Genomic DNA, 23,001 nt, shown 5'->3' with positions numbered 1-23,001 from the left:
TGAATGTGCACTTGTGTGTCTATACCTCTTGTAGCAGCTGAACTTTGGTTTCGAGGATCTCCTGCATGTGGATGATCTCCTCTTGTCGCTCCGCCAGGCGACGCTGCAGCTCTGCTTCATTCTGATTGGACAGGCTCTCTGCTGTTGACCTATGTGGTTATAGTTGAAGACAAAAATTATTCTACAAAGAGAAGCTGGAAAATAAAATATCCTCTTTAAGGACATAGGGCTTTGTCTTTGAACATTTTGATGAAAGGATTTGTCTTCAATATTCATAAAATGTCCTAAAATAAATGTTTTGAAATCTTTCAGTTTGAACCCAATGAATATGTCCTTTTGGTTAAGGACACACAAAGGTCAGTGAATAATAAATGTATGCAATAAAAACAGCTCACTTCAGAAGCAGATGGGTTTATTTCATTGGCTTTTTCTTCTCCTCATCGACAACAAACACTCATGATTTATTAATGTCTGGTCAATTAGATCAGAGTATCATCAACAGGAGTCTTTCCCAAAAGACTCATGAGGTCATACTGTGCTGCACTGCATGTACTCTGTCTTTGTACTCCACAAAATCTGATACTTCTTCTTCAAACATATCAGAGCATTCAAGTCATCAGAGGAAATATGAGTTTTATAGGATGTTATTCTTGAATCAGCGCTTGGTTTTTATCACTGAGTCACTCTGTCATAGTAGAACACAGAACGTGTGCTTTAAATATCATGAATCTGCAACACAAGTCTGGAAACTGGCATCAATGTTGAGCTTGTTTTTCAGCGTTTTGCTGATAATGCAGAATTCAGCTATTTCCCAGAAAATGAGTCTCCTTGTCTTTTGACTGTAAACCAACTCAAATAAGCCAAACTAGAAAGTACTCAGACGGTGCCTGTACAGTGTTTAAATGCCATCAAAACACACACTGTGATAGACAGTCATGCAAACAGCTAATGAGGCTGTGAATTTTTGAAAAATACCTAAATCTTGTTTGAGGACATTTAAGTTTAGTGTGAGGGTGAATGGTGCAAAATTTCCAGACCACAGACCACTGAGTTAGAACCATGTATCATGTTGGTGTAGCTGATATGCTATATAATTACATTTGGCAGTGTCACTCTCGCAGTGGGAAAAGTGCATTTGTCTCCAAAATTTGATTGAAACTCCACCATATGTTTATGTCAAGATCATAAGCAAAAGACTCTGCTATACAAATTTAGTTTGACTGAAATTTAATGGACTATTTTCAATATATCTCATTCTTTCATTGAATGCTTTTCTTTTTAGAAATATTAAAATGTCCAGTGTGTAGGATTTGAGAGGATATATTGGAAGAAATTGAATATTATATAATAAGTTTGTTTTCTTTAGTGTATAATTACCCCCCAAAAAAGAAGCATTGTCTTATTGTTACTTTAGAGTGAGACATTTATATCTACATAGGTAACAGGTCCTAGTCAGTGGAGTAGGCCATGTTGCACCACCATGTTTGCCCAGAACAGACAAACCAAATACTGGCTCTACATTGGAGCATTTGTGTTTTCATGTCAGCCACCATAGTTAGCAGCCCCTCCAAAACAACCCAAACAGTATCAGAAAAACACAGATTTTTAATGTGAAACTGCTTTATTTTGTGTTTTCATTGGTTTTAAATGTACATTTTTGGAGAGGAAGAGACCTCTGTGGATAATTTGGCTCATGGTAAAAGCCTCTTGAACAATGAGCACAGAGGGAATCTTAACCTGGAGTTCACAGTTGGCACATGAGAAAGGTTTCGGCTGACTGCCAATCCTCACCGCCAGATTCCACTGAATCCTACACACTTTACTGAGCATTGCTGGAGGAAGCCTGAGATTTAAGAATTTCATTGCCAGCAACTGGTTATCTGTAATTATTGTGTACATAGCAATAAATGACTTGAAACATGAGATAAATAAATAAATAACTGTAATGTAATGTAATTTTTCAGGGTGATATATATATAAATATGTATGTTAATAGATGACTGACTAATACCTACACACTTAACTATGCAGCATTTACATTGTGAAATAGCACCTCTGCTCTTTTCTCCTGCAATTAATGTTTTATTTCAAGCATTTACATTTTTTATGATGTTAGTGGAGATGGTCTGCATGTCAGGTGAGGTGGCCCACCTGACGCCATAGGAGACCACATAGTGATGGTGTTGGATCTGGACTCATACAGAAAACTAACTACGTATTTTCCAGGCCCATTGCCTAACTTTCCACCAAACTAAATTAAGGATTTTTAGACATCCTGCTAACAAAGCAACAGATGGAACAGACCCTCCTCGGCCGAGGTTAATAACAAAAAGACAAGCAGAGTGAAGGTTACTCCAGAGGAAAGGAAACATGGATTCCAGAGGGAAATATCTGCAGACCTCTCTAAGGGTCCGTCTGTCACTGCTCCAGCACTCAGCGGCAAGCCAGAAGGTCACACTCAGCTTTTCCTCCTCACATCTATCAGTCAGGCTCTGTTAATAGCTCTAATGATAAACTGTGTGCCAGAGAGTTTATTTATGCAACAGCAGGGCACAGAGAGCCTCAGCACTGACCCCAAACTCCACTCTAACATTCACACATCCACTCTCCTCAAAGGCTGAAGCTTTGCTCCTTTTCATTATTTTGACAAAGCACTTAATTGACTGATTAACTAATTACTGCTTGATGTGTAACCAGTGGTGTTTTTCTAATGTCAATCTACTCAGAAAATCATTGAACAATGGGTTTTACGTGTGCTGATCCTATGCACCATCTTTATAAGTGTAGAAGATGTTTAGCATAATGACAAAACAACAAAACTAACTTTCTACAGTCTTTGGAGTCACCAACTCTTCTTCTTTTTTCTTTTTTTTTTAAATATCTTACATACGTCATTACATATGTCTGCACAGTATTTTATAGTAATAGAGTTTAGAGTATTTTGTAAAAACAAAAGGTGAACCCACTGGCACAAAATCTCCAGTTTAACACTTCAATGTGTCAGAAAAAGGAAGTGTTGCATAGACTGCTCAGTGTGTGATGTCTCTGCAGTACTTACCTCAAGCCAACATTGTGTGTGACTACAAGAGGTAGTGTGACATGCATGTATCTCTAAAGAACAACAGTTCTTTCCTGTTCTTAACCCAGTCGTTTCTTTGCCTCATCTCAATCTAAAGGATCAGTTTACCACATTTACAAAAACACATTTGTCACTTTCCTCTGGTGGATATATCCATAAAGATGGAATGAAGGTGGATGGAAATTCATTTGTAGTGCGAAAGTATGGAAATATGAAAAAAAAGAAAAGAAGCATAATTATTACTTATTCCAGAGGTGGTGGCATGGTGTTGCCTGACAGCAAGAGGATTTGTGGTTCAAACCCCAGGTTGGGAGATCCCTTATGTGCGGAGTTTGTATGCTGTCAGTGTGGGTTTTGTCCAGGTACTCCAGCTTCCTCCAATAGTCCAAAGACATGAAGGCTAGGTTAATGACTCAAAGTTGGCTATAGGCATTTGTCTGTCTCTATGGGTCAGCCCTTTGATAGACCCCAATCACACAGAAAGCATTTCAAGCAGCAGGAGGGAGCTTTTTGTAATTGCTGTTAATGAGAATGAAGCCCGAGTTATCTTAAAGTATGCCTGAAAATGGTCATCATTGAAGCGAAGCTCCTGGACCAACCGGTGGTACTCGCTGTGATCCACCCTCTTTTTTAGGATCTCATGTGCCCACACAGATCTCTGTTTCCCTGTGCCCAACAAACTATTTACTGACAGCCTCTCACCCTCAACCAGAGCTAAAACAAGTGCCCCCTGCCTGTCCATTTTAGGAGCTAGATACTAATTACCATGAAGAAAAACTCAAAAAAGTGATAGATTGATTTTTTTTTTTACAAGTGGCACTTAATTAAAAAGGAAGTGCGTTTCTGTGTGATCACGGTCATCGTCTGGCGACCTGTCCAGGGTGTTCCCCGCCTCTAACCCAATGTCAGCTGGGATAGAATCCAGCCCCCTCGCGACCCCTAATAGGATAAGTGGTTGCATAAAATGAATGAATGAATGAATGTATCTGTTTACATAAATTAGTCATCTATAACTATAAAATGAAAAGATGTTTTGCTGCCTTTCTCTTTACAAGTTAAAAGTGCCATAGGTAACGCCTCATTCCCAGGTCATCAGATAGCAGCATTTTGGGTTGGTGGTTTGGTCCGACTACCAAACCAAAACATTGGCATTTGACGACCTGGGAATGAGACTCAACAGCTTTCTTCAAAATTACATACAGCACCTTTAACAGTTAGTTTGCCATAGACTGAGAGAAAATAATTCAATTCACCATGAGGCTCAAAGGCTAGCGGCAGCTTTTAAGGTGTAATGTTTTCTTGCATGTTAGTCAATGCATGAGTTGATGTGAATCAATCAACACATCTAAAATATCAATATGACAACCTTGACTATACCATTTGTCTTTATTGTCTCTCCTGCAAGACATACACTTTAGTGATGATTACATTGAGTACTTAAAAAAATGTATATGAATTTCAACCAGATTATGCAAATTGTAAATATTCTACTTCCTCATATGAAGAAAAAAAGCGGCAGAGAGTGAGTCTGCAGAGGAGAGGAGTTAAAGGAACTGATATGCTGAGAGACGGACAGCTGCCTCACAGACAGGTGCTGGAGCTCAAGTAATTCCCAACTCAGCAACACAACAAACCACAAGACACCTCTGCCCTTTACTCTCCCTGCTCCAATACTCTCTGCCCCCTCCCCCTTCAAAACAAACCCACAGTGGGTCCCTCACCTCCTCTCCACCTCCTCACCCTCATCCCCTCTTCGTCCTCCGTCCCAGAACACAGAGCCACTTCATCCTCTTCAAAAGCACTTCAGTGCTGAGTCCATACATGGCATTCCTCAGAGCTTAGGGTGTGTTGTGATAGCTAGGTGAGTCTATAGGCCGGCGGGCTCGCGTGTGATGAGAGGCTGCGGGGTCCTGAGGTGGACTCATGGGAAATAATCAAACTAGCAATGAAAAGAGTGTTTTTGTAGTTCTCTGTCAGGTTTCCCTGAAGGCGTTGTGTGCAGCACAAGCAGACTTAGACTGTCCTAGAGATGTAATATACTGTACTACGGGTGACTGATCTGTGGGATACATTTAGGGGTTCAAGGCCTGGGGATCCTCAAACTAACATACTCACAGTCACTGAGAGTGTGAAGAAATGTGTAACCCGATGATTATCACTGCAGGAAGAAGTCAAATACTCACAGTGCTTTGTCCAGATGCTCTTGTTTCTCCTCAAGTTCCTTTTTCAGACTCTCCACTTCAACCTTCAACTCGATGTTCTGTAAAAAAAAAAAGTCAGTAAAATAAAACAATAAGAACCTGCAGATAAGAGGAGTAGAAACCATGATTACAGAACCATCATAGGGTGACAACATCATATTCATTGACAACATTCGGGTTTGGTAATGTTGACAAAAAACATATTGTGATATTTTTTTTTACCTAAAACCTTGATAGAATAAGATAATGTGAGAATATATCAGACATTGCTTTTGGTATGTTCTGGAGATATTTATAGGGAAAAAAGATGCTAGAAAACATTCATGTGCATCTTCAGAAATGATCAAAAATCAGCAATTTAATTTAATAAGCTGTACAACCAATGCAGTCTTCTTCCCAATGATAAATGTCTAGATACATGATAATGCCAGGTGATCATTGATCTAATATCACAATATTAATTCATACCGAGGGCACAGAGACGATTTGCTGGTAGGTTTGTTAATAGTGTATATCAATGCACCTTAAACATCATGTTTAGTCCATGAGCAAGGTAGTTTAAACATAGCAACAATACTGATGCTGCATTGTCAGTAAACTCACTGGTGAAAGTGAGTTTCATTGGAACAGTCATTCCAATTCTCTGACTGACTGACATTATGAAACTCCTATTGATCCTGGTGTTCTCATATCACAGTTTAAAACATTTAAATATCTGAGTCCATTGTAATTAAACTGATAAAAGTGACAAGTTCAACCAGCTAGACTCTAGTTCAGTCCTACTCATAATCACAACTAACAAGTCAGAAGTGAGCCAGCATTACAAAGAAATCATTATGCACTGTTTAAAAACTATTGATTTTTGCATTATGTATCAAAAGAATAGTGGTATTTTATTATCATATAGATTTTACAAACACATGAATGATGATTTAACATCAGCCTGGTATTAGCATACTGCACCTGCTTTGAATGCTATTAGCCCATTAAATGGCTGTTATCAGTTGTCACTGGGAGCATAGATTTAAGGAAGTATGACCCCACTCTACTTCCTATATGCATGTTTATTGTTAGGTGGTGTCTTCTAGTGACTGTAGTAATTATGATGGGCGCAAAGAAGGAAGTCGGTTGATGCAGTATAAAGAGCGTCCACAATAGGGAGGAGGTCCTGGTGCATGGGTGGGTCAAAAAAACACAGGACTTAAACCCAGGAGATCACTTTTCGTGTCTCATGTGAAACTAAAAGTCAGCGTTGACCTATTTTAACTAACGTACATACTTAACATACTTAACACGTGTAACATAAGGTACATATGTATGGAACTAATGGTGCAAACACAATTTAACCCAAACCATGATCTTTTCCTTAACCTAACCAAGTAGTTTTGCTGCCTAAACCTAGTGTTGGATATGCACCTTCTGGCCTACTGGTCAGTGTAGTTTGCCCAGCCTGAAGCGTTATAATGGTAGTGATAGCAACTGATACCAGTCAATTTAATGGTCTGATAACATTTGGTACCGGTGCACAATAACACACTCCAAAGTGTTCTGATATAGCAAAACGAAAACCAGCACATCTATACTGCTATCTAATTCATCCTTCAGCAGAAAAATAATCATATGGAGTTCTCCTTAGTACTGCAGAGAGACACCAAATGAGCTTCCCAAGTTGCACGTGCTGACCTGTATTTCAGGGAGCTCTGTATGACTATAAATAGCTGGTAGGGATATGAGCACCTGCTGCATGTGTCTCCTCTGAACCCCCTCCCGTGTAATATCAACTATTCTCCCTTCCCCTTTTCCCTCCCCCCTCCTCCCCTCTGCACCCAGCAACATCTCCACTTTTAACTCTTGGCTCTGAACGCAGCAACAAACCAGACTGATCTGGCCGTCATTTTGCTCACGTGCAGGTATCTGCCTGATTTATTTTTCTGTACATCAATCTGGAGTTACACTTCAGCGCTCCTGGGATGAACTTCGTGTCCATGTGCAGCAGGTCCGATTACTGACACACTGACACACAACACAGGTGTTGCTGCTTCTATCATAGATGCAAGGCACACACATGAAAATAAACTAGTGGATTGCGTGCACAGTGTGCCCGCATGCATGCAAACAGCAGGCCTGAGGGCTCTCAGGCTAACATAATGTGGGTCATTGGGTCTATAGTGGCTGACAGAAAACAGGTCAGACAGTTAGTGCAGAGGCAGTTAAAACAACCATCCTCTCAGCAGACATGTTGGTCTCTTTGGATACACTGCACTGCCTGTCTGTGCCCTTCATCCGTCCAAAAACAGTATAACAGTCTTTTTAAGGCTCATTATTTTATGGATCTACCCACTCTTATGAGTGTATGAGTTTCTCTTGATCCAGAGATCCACAGATTTTGACACTTAAGACCCAGTTAGGTGTAAAATGAGAAGACGATATGTTGTAAAGATGAGATGTCTACATGCTTACAGTACACGAAGGTGAACAGGTGCCACACTGCCAGCCTTTGATGGCATATATGATTGCATGATTGCAAACTCTAACATGGGTTACAGTCTGTGGATTGTATGACTGTTGGATGGATTTATGTCAGCAGGCCATCAGAGCCCTCTGACAGTGCTCATGGACTTGTCTCTCCTCTATCCACTGATGCGTCACTATTAATGCAACAAATTTGCATTGTTAGCTTTGTCATACTATTTAATTGTGGCATGCTCATTTTAATATGGCCTTAATTCTTCAAAATTACAGTAATATAAATAATCCAGACACCATGGAGGAGCCCAAAGAGACTTCACAGTTTTAATGTGAGTGCCCCATTGTGGCTAAGAGGCCTTAAAGGAACAGTTCGACTCCAAAATCACAAATACATATGTTTCCGTCTTATCTGTACTGCTATCTATCAGTCTAGACTGTTTTGGTGTGAGTTGCAGAATGTTGGAGATATCATTCATGGAGATGTCTGCCTTTTCTCTAGTATAATGGAACTAGATGTAGATGTGCCAAAAAAAATTACATTTAAAGATCTCAGCAGCAATGTCTCTTTCCAGAAACCATGGCTCAGTTACTCAAAATAATCCACAGACCTTGTTTTGAGCAGTTTCATGTAGGAACTATTTTCTGTCTGCTGAACTACATCCGCCTACCATATCCCTGTGCAGAAGGTAGCGCGCATCTACTCATGGATGAGAGGCTTGTGCTCGCGACAGTGTGAGATGTAAATATTATTGGTGTCCTCCTCGGCTGAGCCACAACATTAGCCAGCTCAGTGGTGCTAGGTGATAGGTGGCGGCTGTGGCTTGGTAAAAAGAAAATAGCTTCGACATGAAACTACTAACAACAAGGTCTGTGGACTATCCTGAGTATTGGGTCAGGATTTCTGGAAAGAGACATTGCTGTTGAGTTTTGCAAATGTGTTTTCTTAGCACTGTGAGCACCACAAGCCGAGTGCCATCTAGTTCCATTATATTGGAGAGAATTCAGACATCTCTGCAGCTGATATCTGCAACACTCTGCAACTCACACCAAAACTATCTGGTTGATAAATAGCACTATATGTAGGAGTAAAAATATTTTTGCTTTTGGGGTGAATTGTCCCTTTAAGTACCTGTTGATTTTGCTCTGACAGCAGTGAGACAAGCTGTAGTCTCTGTGAATCAGCCTCACAGGCGGAAACTTCTCACTGACAGTGTGTATGAGCTGTTGCAGAGCAGCCTGAGACCTGCTGTCAGTACTAATAACTGTCAAACACAAACCTGCAGCTCTGGAAACAACAAAGCTGACTGCACTGCAGAGTAACTACAGAAATGCATCAAATCCATGTAGACCGAGGTCTTTGATCATTTCCTGCATGTATCATTAATCCATACACTCACCCTCTTATGCACACCATCGCTGCTTTCCTCAAACTTCTGCTGGATCTTCTCCTCCAGGAAGTAGATCCTGAGCTTCAGGCTGAAGTTCTCCTTCTTCAGGTCGTTCAGGTGCTGCGAGATAGTGCGGCAACCAGGGAAACCAGGATTAGTCATCATGACAGGTGGCTCTTTTGTAGGGGGCATTGCAGCCCCCCATTTAGTACCGCATAATATGTGAAAAGACAGGGCTGAAGAGAAACAGCACTGTCTGACTGAAGAATCAAACTATCCTGATTATACAGAACTCAGATCAGTTCTCTGCTCTCCCTTGCCATCACGCTTTGACAGCCAGGAACAAGAACAGAGTCATGGTCAAAACATAAAGTGGACATGAGCTCCTCTGAGTTTGGATTTGTTAAAGGAGGGTTGGGGATGGCATGCAGGCAGGCAGAAGGGATTATGGGAGGCAGGAGGGGGGGCGAGGGGATGTTTCCTTTTTTACCACGAGGAAGTCATGCCAAGAATCTGAGACAGGAGAGTTTATGTGTGTGTGTGTGTGTTGATAACAGGCACAAGTGCTGAGCTGATGTGGAAGCCTCTTAACATTTAGACTTGCGAATGTGGGGTTGATTTGATGAGGTGAGTGTTTTTCTTCAATTTGAACTTTAATTAAGATGGTTGACATGAGATCAAAAGAGACTGTCCTCATCAGAAAAAAATGAAAACACTGAGTCATTTCTTCAAACACTGAAAATAACCTGTATTTACATTTGTCCAAAAAAATTACCTCTCCCAAAAGTGAAGGAAGATGAAGTCTAGCCACAAAACCACGTAGGGAGTAAATGGATGGGCACACAGCTGTTTGTTCCTACCAACAGGCGACACTGGTTTCCTTTAACTTTGACCATAATTGTTCCCTAACCTTAACCAAGTAGCTTTAGTTTGCTTAACCTTACCAAGCCATAAACACAGAGGTGACAGATAAAAAACAAAACAGTCATATGAATCTTAATGATTTTGGAAGGCACTGAAAAAGATCTGTATGGTTGTTTGTTTTGTAGGACTTTTACTCATTCTTGTCTGTATTTTTACACTGTGGTTTTGGGACTTTTACCTTAGGCATAGGAGTATACTCTCCACCACTGACAGAAGCTTGTACTGCACTGACACTGATGCCCTTAAAAAAGAAGTATCAGTGGATTTTTTTAAAGGGGTGTACTGTAAGCATGGGTAGAATATGAGACAATATGCCCCTGAGCACAGATATGCAAAAGGCCCCACCACCTCTCCTACACAGGAGCAAGGCACTCAGACTATGTGGCGGTTTTACCCCTTTCTTTTTTTGTTTTGTGTGTCTTTGAGGTAGTTTTGTGTCTCTATGCAGTTCCTTTGCATCTTTTTGTGGTCTATGTGATTTTGGGTCCCTTACTTGACGATTGCAGGTGAAGGCCAGTGGGGGGGGGGGCCTGAAAGTTTGGACCCCTGGAGCCTGTGCCTCCATACCATACACAGAGAAGTGACTAGTATATGGTCTAATAATACGATAAGATCAAGGCCTATAGAGGACAACTGGTGAGCAGTTTCCTTTTACTGGCTGAAGAGAAGCTTCACTGGGCCAAGTGTGATGGACAGCTGCTGGAAGCACCACTACTATAGAGTCAGAAGACAATCTGTGAGGGAGAACAATGAGACTGCAGGGGTGGAAAAAAGATGCCCTTTGTCTTTTTCACCACCATCCTTTGATCTTAATAGATGGTTGAGGAAAGATGGGATGGAGAATTCATAGAGTTCCAAGAAGACAACCACAACATTAAAAAAAATCTGAATGAACTTGCACTAAAAATAAAGCAAACATGTGCATCTGAGATGTGAGTCATATTGCTGGAGTGAAGAATTGCGGGATGGCAATGTCTCTTTTTTGTTTAATGACTCAGTAAAGCTTTGGTGATTTGCCGATCAACAATGTCTAAATGTCTAGGTTAAAATTGGGCAAGATTTCATTGAAAAGTGAATGTTTTTTAAGACATCTAGCTTAGATCAAACTGTTCTCCCACAGCATTTAAATGGCTGTATTGCATTATGAGGATGCGTCTAACTGCACGTTGAAATATAGTCTGTGAAATGAAGTAATGTTCAATGTTTTGGACTAGACGTTTAGACTTCTTGGTCATGTGCAAATGACCAAAACTAAACTAGAAAGTTCCTCCACTTTACATGTTAGAAACATCTTCCAGGTCAGTTCATTTAAAAACCCTGCTGATTGAATAAGAGTTTTCAACCTCACCCTTGCAGAAATAAAGCCAGCTCCATGCAAAACACTGCTCTAAACTCCCAGTTACGATCCATGGTTTTATCCATCTCATAAGTCAAATCAGTCTCTGACCACAGGGAGGCACTAACGCTCTACCTGAGCTCAGAGAGTCCCAACATCCCTGCAGATCTCAGGGAGAACAGCAGCGATCCAGAGGCTATTTACAGAAGCCGTAGCCCTGCGGCTGTCACTGAGGAATGCTGAAGTGGTGAGACGCTGATCACACATGCAGGGCCGTCCAATGTGCTGGCACACAGTACGAGACTGACTGACGGCAGATTACAGCTACACACCAGCATATGGCTGAATGCAGGAACACATGTTGTATTCACATTCTGTGCATACATGCACACGAGAGCTGATTGGAGAGAAAATATATGCAGATAGTTTCAATATGAAATAATCTGACACAAGACACAAAGAAAATTAAGATGTTGATTGGCCCCTTATCTCAAAGGGCCCCACACTGTTTGTTATGGATAATGCGTGCTTTGTGGACATTTTCCCTGTCTGTTATACTTAACAATAATTTCTTAGTGTTTCTTTTAAACTTTACACGTTTTGTGTAAAACTAATATAGACCACAAAATTATGACTGCAGATTTGCTTAAAGTTACCACAAATCTGGTTCTCGTAGGGCCCACATCCGTCATTAGAGCAAGTAGCTGTCATTTTTTCTTGCATTAAATGTTTTGCAAGCCCAATTTACCGCCAGCAGTTGTAACTTTTTCTAAAATCTAAAAAGAGATAAATGGTGGCTCATGGCGTGATGGAGCAAAATTAACCCTTTTTTGAACCCAAAGCACTGCTGTTACAATAAAATGAATGAGGCAAGATTAATTTCAGTATAATAAAGTGACACATACTGCAATTTGCTAACTTAAAAATTGGGATCTAGTGTTGATTGATTTAATAATTTATTACAAATTTCATATACATCTATTATTATTATAATTACTCTTGTAAGTATGTCATGAAAAGAAAAGCGTTCAGCAAAGCAGCTAGGCTGGAAAATTAAAAACCAGCCATTAATTTGTGGTGAAGGAAATCTGAAAGTTATTTTCACTATTTCGATTATTTGTTTTAATCTATAAAATGTCTTTAAAATAGCGAAAATTGTCCATCATAATTTCCCTGAACAGAACGTGATGCCCTCAAATGTTTGTTTAGTCCAAAACCCACTTTGCAATGAAACATGAAAACAGCAAATCTTCACAACTAAGAAGCTGCAATCACAGAAAGTTTGACATTTTTGTTTGGTTACAAGCAATTGTGATAATTGTTCACATTATTCTGTCAGTCAATTTGTAGAATAATTTATTGTATCAGCACTGTTGTCATTGGATCATATTTTTTTGTCCTTCAGATAGTAACATGATCTGTAAACTGTATGAGAGTGAGAGCTACAATGATAAATTGATTGACAGTTGTCAACTATTTCATTAATTGCCAACTAATATGAAAATCGATTGTGTAATTTTTTAAGATAAAAAATTCTCTAATTCCAGAGACTTAACTCAACAATTAATCAGTTGATCGAGAAAATAATAAATCGACATTTTTTTTGTTTGTCCAAAACAATGAGGAAACTACAGTACAACATACCGCACATCCCCATCTTTGACACCTTTGTGATGAAGTTCAACACCAACTGTGAGCACCTACAGCTACAATGTTCGCCTGTCCGCATACTTTTGGCCACATGCAGCGTGCACCCCAAGGTCCACATCTAACCTCCAGACAAACTTACAGAGGCCTCATGAAGGAGCACCACTGGCTGACTACTGAACACATTAGCCAGGGTGATTTGTCAATAACCAATAATCAAGAGAGGAGACTGAAGCAAAAATATATTGCTGATGACAACACTTTAGAACAATCTCAATCTGACAACGTTTGAAAACACAAAACCACAACAATTGTTCCAAAAATCAAACCAGATGAGTTTTCTGGGTTGTCATCTGCTTTGGGATACATGCTGTAAGAGGTGATCAATGATTAAAGTGGACACACACACACACACACACATACACACACACACACACACACACACACACACACACAACTGATAGTTTTTTGGCTAAAACATTTGGGGGAGTTAGACACAAGTGCATCACGCACACTGAAAACTGAAAACCAATCTGGTGCCGACGAGAGCTGGAGAAGAGACGGCGACCGCAGCGTCTCATCCAGAGGTCACGCAGAGAGAGAAAAGACTGAATTTATTACAACACGACGTGCCCGTGAAATGAAATCATCCTAATTCTGCAGGACTTTTCCAGCATCAGAGCATAATCCAACACGAGAGAAGGAAAAAAAACAACAACGAAGCATTAGAACATTTTTCCAGGCTCATGATGCTCCAACTTCTACCCCACTGAGTCTTATTATTTGGGAGCAAACTCGGACCCCGTTATTAGAATCAGAAAGGATTAAGACCTGAAATATCAGGGTACAAGAGGGGATCCACGTCAGATATTTTCCACTGTCCCTTTCCCCATTCCTGACCATTTGCATGCACCATTGAAGGCTGTTTTGTTGTCATGGCAGCATGGCAGGAGGCAGCCAAAAAAGTTTACTAACCCCTACCCTCTGCTTCATCTTTGTGTCGAGAGAGGTTTAAAAACCATCTCTGCAGGAATAGGAGTGTAATTGGGAGTTTGCATGTGAGTGTGCGACTGTGTGTGTGTGTGTGTGTTTTGGATTGGCAGAGTGCGGGGTTTTTTCCCCCTTTACCGGTAACAGGAGCTCCTTGATGCCAGCTAGCTCGACATTTTCCAGCCCTGCTCTCTGGCAGTGCCAAACCCCTAATGCAATTCTGCAGGGGGAATGTCTGATTGTGTTTATTGTGCTGCCACGGTCCACAGTAGACATGGTGGTTAAAAATTATAATTTGTAAACCTAATTAAATCATCAAGAGAGCCACTAAAAATATCCCCAGGAGGTAATTAAAACTGTGGACAGAAAGAAGGGAGACACACCGTAGAGAATGCAGATAAAACCTGCGCACTGGGCGGACGCTGTGGCGCAGTTTATTATATTCAATGTCAGGTCACATCATTTTAATTTATATGGTGCCTGAAGGTACCTGTACGCTTATTTGCTTCTTTTACGATAAGAGGATGGATAACAAGCCCATGTCTGTTTGGTAAGTACAGATCTGGAGTCAGTATGTGGTTAGCATAAAGACTGGATGCAGGGGGAAACAACTAGCCTTACTCTCTTAAAGTGAAAAAATACACTTGCCAACACCTAAAAAGCTCACTGATTTACATGTTCTGTCTTATTTGTTTAAAGGTCAAACGTGAAAGAGTTCACCGTGTTAAGTGTCTGGCGGTTGCCCCCTGCCCAATAGGCCTGCCCGGCTGATCAGTTAGTGGGCATGAGGGTAGAACAAAAAAGAAAAGATGGAGGAGCTGATAATTTTGGTCTCTGAATACCCAGAGTCACAGTGCCAGCAACTTTTAAGGACAACCAGAAGAAAAACTAGGCCGGGGACAACATTTCCACCAAACTTCAGATGACTGGCAAATTGATAGACATTGATTAACATGTAGAAATCCGTAGTGCATCATAGTGGCAGCAGCCCCTTTTAAAATGCTTTGGGGTGAAATTTGTAGGTAGGCGGTTGTCAGGGAGGTTACTGCGCTACACTGTGAAAGCAGCTTAAATCCTATACACTGGCTGTTTAATCCATACATGAAAAGAAATGTAAAAATAACCATTTGTGGTTTTAAGGGAAGTTATGCCTGTACAGAGACCAAAACCAAAACCTTTGCTCACCAACTGTATCTGGCACCACTTCAAAATTCACCACTTACATTTTCATTACGCCTGAGTTCATTATACTCACTTTAATAATGATGTTTTTGTTTTAGACATCAAGTACATGATCTAAAGTTGTGTTCAACTCAACTTTACTCAAAGTCAAAGGCAAATTTTAAACTTGGAGTGTTTGCATACAAAGTCAATACAAAGACATGTTGATGAGAACTTGCCCTTGGCAGTGTAATTTGAGGGAAGACCCGTCCATGCAAAGTGAAAATGTTTCAACTTCAGCAAAGTTTTTTACTTTATTCTGGGGATTTATAATTCCAGTTTGTGAACATATGGAGATCACAGAAAAAGGAAAGGGAAGAAGATATTCGAATAATCTGAGTTTCTGGTCAGTTTAGGGATCAGTCAAAGACTTAGGCTGAGCTGTCAACACACCAGACTCTAAAGCAACCCACTGAATGTACTGACTCTCTAGTAAAACACATAAAATATAAAAGCTTGTTGAATATGCTCTTCATCTCCATCTGCTGCCATAGCCATTGTAATAGCCTCTCTACCTGTCTCTACTGATGAGCTGCCCAATCTGAGAAGTGCATGTGCAAGGTAGAGGTACAGGAACATCACTTTGACACACCACCCACACGCAGAACTGCATAATCCCAGTTTATGGACTTTTGTGGTTTAGAAAAGAAAAAAAATCATCTGCTGACTTCAAAGTAAATGTAATGAGTAATGAGAGCTTTCATAAAAATGTAGTGGAGTCAAAAGAACAATATATGTCTTTCAAATGTAGTGGGGTCAAAGTAGTAAGTTTCCAAATAACTCCAAGTCAAATTTCTCTAAGGAGACCAATAAATGAACTGAACTGAACTCAACTCAACCAAAGTACAGATTCTCAAAAATTGTACTTCAGTACAGTACTTACGTACATGAACTTTGTTACTGTCCACCACTGCAACACACACAAACAGTGATCAACTAATTTACAGCCAATCTCTGAACCCATCGGACCCCTGACGTTTGTTGTCACCATAACAACTAACAACAATCTCCATATTACTACTACTAGTCAAATGACCATAGCAAACAGTTCAATGTCCGTTCTGCTCTCATTTTATTTTTATGTTTTTGCCTCTTTTGCTCTCCGCATGGACTGTTTACTTATAGGCAACCAAGGCCTGCTCAAACTTTATTAGTCAATACGACTCGGACTACAGACGGAAATCCTTCTGATACCAAAATCGTGTCCCATTGTTTACAGATTCTGCCTCCATAAACGACATCTGTTCATGGAAATCAGTGTCTTTATGTTGTTAGGTTGGCTCTTTGGGGTGAATGAATACAGATGGCACAAATACTCAAACTATCAAATTTGCACACATTTAGTGACAGAAGTTGTCTTTGTGTTCCAACTCAAAACCACAAACATGCAATAACTGATTTTTCTGGCCACTCATGGGCAGCAAAATTGAAACAACCAATAGTTATATTTTAATGGAACTGTAACTATTTAGGTGGGTGAATATGAGAGACATGACCGATACGGTTCAACCAAAGTGACAGACACTTTGACATCAGACTGAACATTCAGAGGGAAAGAACATTGTGTGTTTCCACTATTAACAAAACTGCAAACACAGCACAGGCCAGTTCCTTCTATATTTAAAACAATAAGATGGAGTGTGATGATTTGAAACAGTATTAAATCCCTCAGACAGCTGGTTATTGCAGACTTCAGAGGTCACACTGCTGTTATTAGTGAGTATGACACAGTGACTGTGAGCCACATTAAATCTGACCACACACACTGAATTCATATAATTGAGATTCATTGCAAATGTTCATAATAAAATTACACTCAATGCCAAAGTCCCTGCAACAGATTATGTTACACTTCACCCCTAAAATAGATTAATGAGGGAGAGAAGGCCACGTGCTACTGTTTTCACACTGTTAACGAAAACGAAATACATCAAGCAACTTTTAACAAGTGTGTAAAATAACACAATTTATTTTTCTGAAATGGAACTATATATTTTTTTCATTTTATTTTCCAGCGCATAATCATTTCTCCCCACACCACAAGGCTCATAATGACGGACAAAACAGCTGGGCTGACGTTCAGAGAAAACACAGCTCAGAGTTTGAGATTTATTTATTAGGGAAAATTTATCAAGCAGAAAATTTAAAGACTGGCTGTGTCCAAAGCAAAGCCTGCTGTGGGGCGAAGGGCCTGACCAAAATAAAATGTAATGAGCTGCAGGTTAACATCAGTTTGGACTGTCAGTGGGAGAACCAACTACAGAATATGAAATAGACTGCACAGTTAAAGCTACAGTATGGACGCACAAAACAATCTAACTGTGTAATGCAGAATATAAGAGCATGTAAGCTCTAAATGAACAATGAACAGTATCACTAATCAAACTGCAACAAGTGACTTGACATTAGTGTGGGACACAATTTAAGACTTTCCAATGCAAGAAAAGCTGCATTTAAGGAATACTTCACTAAAACATGTTTTAAAGGTCCAATGTGTAGGATTTAAAGGAATATATTGACAGAAATAGAATATAATATAATATCAATGTTTAACTTGTGTATCATCACCTGAAAATAAACATAAATAACATAAGTTAAATGTGTTTAAAGAAGTCATTGGGACTATAGTACCATTCATAGGAGGCTATGGTACAGTTCATGGCTAAAATAATAAGTTGAATGTGTTTAAAAACCAGACATCCCTTTACATTTTTTATTTTATTGTGTCTTAAATAGTAATCTAATGCATTTTCATTGTACTTTACTTGTTATTGTGTTGGTGTAATATCTAAACAGACCACTAGATGATGTATTGAGTTGGGAGGAACCTAAAACCCCTTAGGGGCAAGTGCTTGAGCTGAATGCAAATTTTCTGCCTCTCTGATTATACTGTACATACAGGTGGGTTAATATTCCTCAGTGTCACATACATGTACCCCGGGATAAGGGATAAGAGTGTTGTGAATCCTCTGCGATAATGTGCAGTGTGTAGAGTTAACTGGTTTTGTGGTAACATGTTAAAATGAGATGTTTCCACGGTCATGCTAGGCTAGTAGCCCTGTTGCTAATGGGTAAGGTATTGTACACAGCACAAAGAAATACTATGAGACAGCAAAAGGGGGTTGTTTTGTTACTAATGTAAAGATATATGAAGTGCAACATAATGCATTTATTTCACAGTCTGTTAAAATTTTTCATTATTTTCCTGTAGATGTGTATTTTGCTGACTTTAAAGGACACGTAAATACAGAAGGCCTAATTAGCTAATGTGTACCAATGGAGTAAGAGTAATATGAGAGGTGAACTTAATAGTTACTCTTTAAGTGCAATGTGACAAAAGTGTTGAACTTTGAAGATGTTAGTTACAGTAACCCAATTAGAGCAATACATGTTTTTTGTTGTGCTACTGGTGTGATTTAAGTGCAACTGAAAAACAAGGACACTTAATTCATATTGTGTATTCTGCAGAGCTTAGTTGGTGTATTTGTATACTGTAACTTACCTGATGCTACTATGAGTATTTTGTTGAGCCTTTTGTTGATCACTTCATGAATTTATTTAAGTATATCCTATGTTAAGGAAGCAGAATAAATCCTGCAGTTGAGCTGAACATAACCTAAAAATTAAAAATGTTTGCCTCTCTCTTTATAAATACAGGCATCGTGTTTGCTACTGGACCAGGTTCCCCTATGCCTGAGGCCAGCAACACAGGGCAAGTGGGCTGTCTGTGACATGCTGAACAGAAATACTGATTTGTGACATAAAATTGCTTCATTCAGTTTTATTCACCTGGTCTGTTTGTTTTGGAGAGGAAGAGACCTCTGTGGATAATTCAGCTCCTGGAAAAAACCTCCTGAACAATGACCACTGAAAGAATTCTACCCGGGAGAAGACTGAGCTGGTTGCAATCTGCAATCCTCACCGTTGGATACCACTAAATCCCCCTGAATCTTACACACTGGGCCTTTAAATATCAAACATCTACTCCCTGTGGGCATGAAACATGTCCCTAAAAATGTAGTTGGATCCTTAGCAAGTGCGCCTCTTCAGGCTCAGTTAGCTGTTATAATCTGCTGTTTGGGACCAATATCAACAAGCACAGTTGCAAACAATGATCAGCTAACCATTCATGATAGACTGTTACTGTTTATTAAGCCATATTTTGGTGCATATATGAACATGTCAAACTTACTACGCACCCCGATGTAGAGTGGAGAGGTGAATAATACTGCAGCAGTGCTTTTAGGAGTCTTTATGGAATTTCAATTCATTTTTTTTGCTGAAAAACTGGGTTGCTTTGGGAATATGATATACTTACATAATGTACAGTATATCGTTAAATAGAGCATTTTATGGAACGTTAGTTAGGGAATCAGTTACAGATGCCAGAGGAATGAAATACTGGAAAATTCAAGTTGCTTCATTACTTTGATGCAAAATTCCAATAGATAACAGAAATAAAATCAACATCCTATTAAAGCAATATCCAAACATGATTTCATGACTAAAAGAAACCTTATTCAAAAATCCAATCTGTAGTTCACATACCTCAACCAACAATGTATGAGTCGTCCCCCACAGGATGCTCAGTTAACTTAAACCACAAGGCAACAAAATAAATCAGAGCTAATGAGAAGTTTTTGCAAGTAAATAAGTCTAATGGGAACTACATGCACTTCAAAAAGTAAAAAGAACAGTCTTGGGAGACTTTTACAGATCTCTGTGTGACACAACTTTTGGATGCAGAAGACGTTACAGGGGGTGGAGGAGGATATCTGAACATAGACTTCATCTGCCTCCTCTCACTTTCCCTCACACTCTGGCTTTGATAAAATCATTCCCAGATGTGGTGGCAGCAGCTGTATGTGAGTGAAGGATGGTGCGGTGTGAAGGAGGTGGCAGCGGAGGGTCGATTGGTGGGGAGTCTTAAGCTCAGAGCCAGCCTCCCATCAGGGTTTTTGGGATGGAACTGCACCGATGGATGGAGGGTTTCGGTATGGAGGCCGTTCGATAGCTTTTCCAGCCTGTCTGCCAACTTTAATGTGGTGAAAGAAAAAAAAAAATGACAAAACAAATAAAACAACAACCGACTGTGTGATGTGTTTACTTCGAGACTCCAACAAATAGACACATTAAGTTCATTTATAGACATTACATTTAGTTTATAACCCTCTAAGATGGGTTGATGCTGTGCAAAAGTATATTGTACACCCCATAATGTGCACAGCGAGGATTAAATTAAGTGTTGCACATCAAGACGAGGTCAAGGCGAGTGTGTTGCATGCAGCCTGCGGCGGCGGTTTGAGTGGGAAAGAGGCGGTCATATGGCTGAAAAAAATCCTGGCTGGCCTCTCTGTTTAGCTGCAGCCCTCTCTGCGTTTCCATGGCTATTTACTCTGAGCGCCATTGTTTTGCTTTAATGATGCCAAGAGAACAAGAGGCATGAAGCAAAACAGGATCTGAATCTTTTTAACAGCACACAGAAACACACTGACTCCAGACGTTCTGATCCAGACTGTGGCTGCAAAGCGAGGCCCAAGCTGGAAGTGGATTATTCACCTCTTCTCCACAGCGGGGACAAATGAGGGCCCGAGCCAACTCTACTTTATAACACAGGATCAAAAGCAGTGTTCATTTATATGAAACCAAAGCCTGCCGGCAAATCATCTCAGCTGACATGGGGTTCTGAATGAAATCACATTAAAGGCTGTTTGGGAGGAAGCTGCAGACATAAATAACAAGCAAACCCTGTTTTAGCTCTGTAAGGTTCAGCAGCAGAAATCACAGAAACGTTTTAGGATACATGTCAGTGCTTTCTGCTCGGCCAAAGTCTTTATTAAACCACAACATTTATGCTTTGAATTTGAATTTTCCTCCTACACAACTATTAAAGTTACTGTAACTGAGGTTAGGGAGCAGGTCCACTGCTAAAAACACCTCTACTAACCTGTCAAACCTATTTCATACCTGTATAACTCTTCTTCTGCACTTTCCCCAATTACCTATTGCTATTCACACCAATTTAGCCTCCCAATCCTGTGTTTCATCCCCTTTCTTGCACTACACTGTGCATGCCTTTCCCATTAACCCCCTCCCACCAAGCAGTGAGTCTCCTCCTTCCCAGCCTCCATTTCATTGTATATTTCCATCCATCCATCCATCCATCCATCCANCTTTCTTGCACTACACTGTGCATGCCTTTCCCATTAACCCCCTCCCACCAAGCAGTGAGTCTCCTCCTTCCCAGCCTCCATTACATTGTATATTTCCATCCATCCATCCATCCATCCATCCATCCATCCATCCATCCATCCATCCATCCTCAGCGTCCCATACATCCCCTTTCATTATTAGCCCTTCTACTGTTGTAATATTGTTCTTAGCACTACTTGACTGAATGGACATTAGCAATCAACCTCATACATATGGTTTAGAGGGAGCCTGCTACACTTACTAGTAAGTTCATTAGGCCATTATCAGCTCATTAAAAGTATGTGCCTATTGTTATGGCAGCAATCTTTAGTGTACGTATGTCGCGTCACATCAAGTTATGTCACATTACGTCACAGTACGTCACAGACGTACTTATTTGAACTCAATGATCTTTTTCTAAATGTCACCACGTAGTACCGGTGCTTAAACCTAACAAAACTAAAAGTGGATAAAAACCATTTAATGGGCTTAACACATTTTTCTCTGCCTGACATTCTGACTGAATGTCATTTTATTTAACTAATTATTTAGTCTGACATTGTGTTCATTTCTGATTTAGAGGATTGTTTTGCCCTAACACATCATTATAGACTGTCATATCCATTGCACTAACATCATTTTAGTCACCACAGATGTGGCATCAGGCACTGATTCCACTTAACATTTTTCATGACAATCAAAGAAATACGTTGTTTTTCTTTATTTTTATAAGTGGACTTACAACAGCCTGTGCAGCTGTGTCTATCTCGTCCACCCTCTTTACCATTTCTGTATCCATTTTTGTGTACCTGTGTTTTTGGCTCAGGCGCAGGAAAACGACACTTATGACATTCGTTATCCTGCTTACAGATCTTTGGCTTGGTTGTGTCCCCAGCCAATGGCAACTGACAAATTACTTTAAAAAAAAAAACAACCTTTTGGATGTTAACAGCAATTCACAGGAACCAGACAGCATTTTCTGAGACTTTTAGTGTTTAAATTTAAAAACAACAGGATTATAGATCATAGAAAAGTATTTTTTCCTTTTTTTAACTAGATAATGGTATAAAAACAAATCAGACAAAATCTGATCAGACAAGTAGTTAAACAAGACTTAGACTTTCAGAACTCCGTGTCATGCACACAAATCAGCTGCTTCTCAGAAACTAACTTTGATACACAGCTGTCTGTAAAATAGAGAATCATAGAAAATAAATATGACAAGGCCTTGGTTTGGCCTTGTTTGGTCCTGCAGTGGAAACCACAGTTTTCTATTCTTGACCAAACAGTCATGGGCTAAAAGGTTACAGCTACCATAGTGTGTGTGGAGTTAACAGTCTATTTCAGTTTAAACCACATCTGATGTCATGTATTTTGTGGGAAGCAGGGAGTCATAAATACAGTATCTGATTCAGGACAGGCTGGGGTCATTTATCCCTGCTGCCTGACTGAAAGGCCTTCTGGGGCTAATCAACAAGAGCGCCCATCCATCGCTACAAAGACTGTATTTTATATCACACAGGGTACGTTACATGAGATACACAAAGATCACTC

General features: G+C 39.9%; 1 protein-coding gene across 1 annotated transcript in view; it reads right to left on the bottom strand.

Annotated features, from left to right (window-relative positions):
- The window catches only part of LOC126396967 (uncharacterized), a 70,393-nt gene that overhangs the window by 8,536 nt on the left and 38,856 nt on the right, over window positions 1–23,001 (bottom strand). The window contains exons 4-6 of the mRNA XM_050055377.1: window positions 9,147–9,257; window positions 5,263–5,339; window positions 26–149 (exon numbers count right to left, since the gene is read on the bottom strand). Coding sequence (XP_049911334.1) covers window positions 26–149; window positions 5,263–5,339; window positions 9,147–9,257 — 312 coding nt within the window. The remainder of the gene's footprint in view (window positions 1–25; window positions 150–5,262; window positions 5,340–9,146; window positions 9,258–23,001) is intronic.

The sequence above is a fragment of the Epinephelus moara genome, chromosome 10 (assembly GCF_006386435.1).
Source record: "Epinephelus moara isolate mb chromosome 10, YSFRI_EMoa_1.0, whole genome shotgun sequence".
NCBI lineage: Eukaryota > Metazoa > Chordata > Actinopteri > Perciformes > Serranidae > Epinephelus > Epinephelus moara.
Note: the sequence above shows the minus strand (reverse complement) of the source record. Positions and strands in the feature narration are given on the sequence as shown.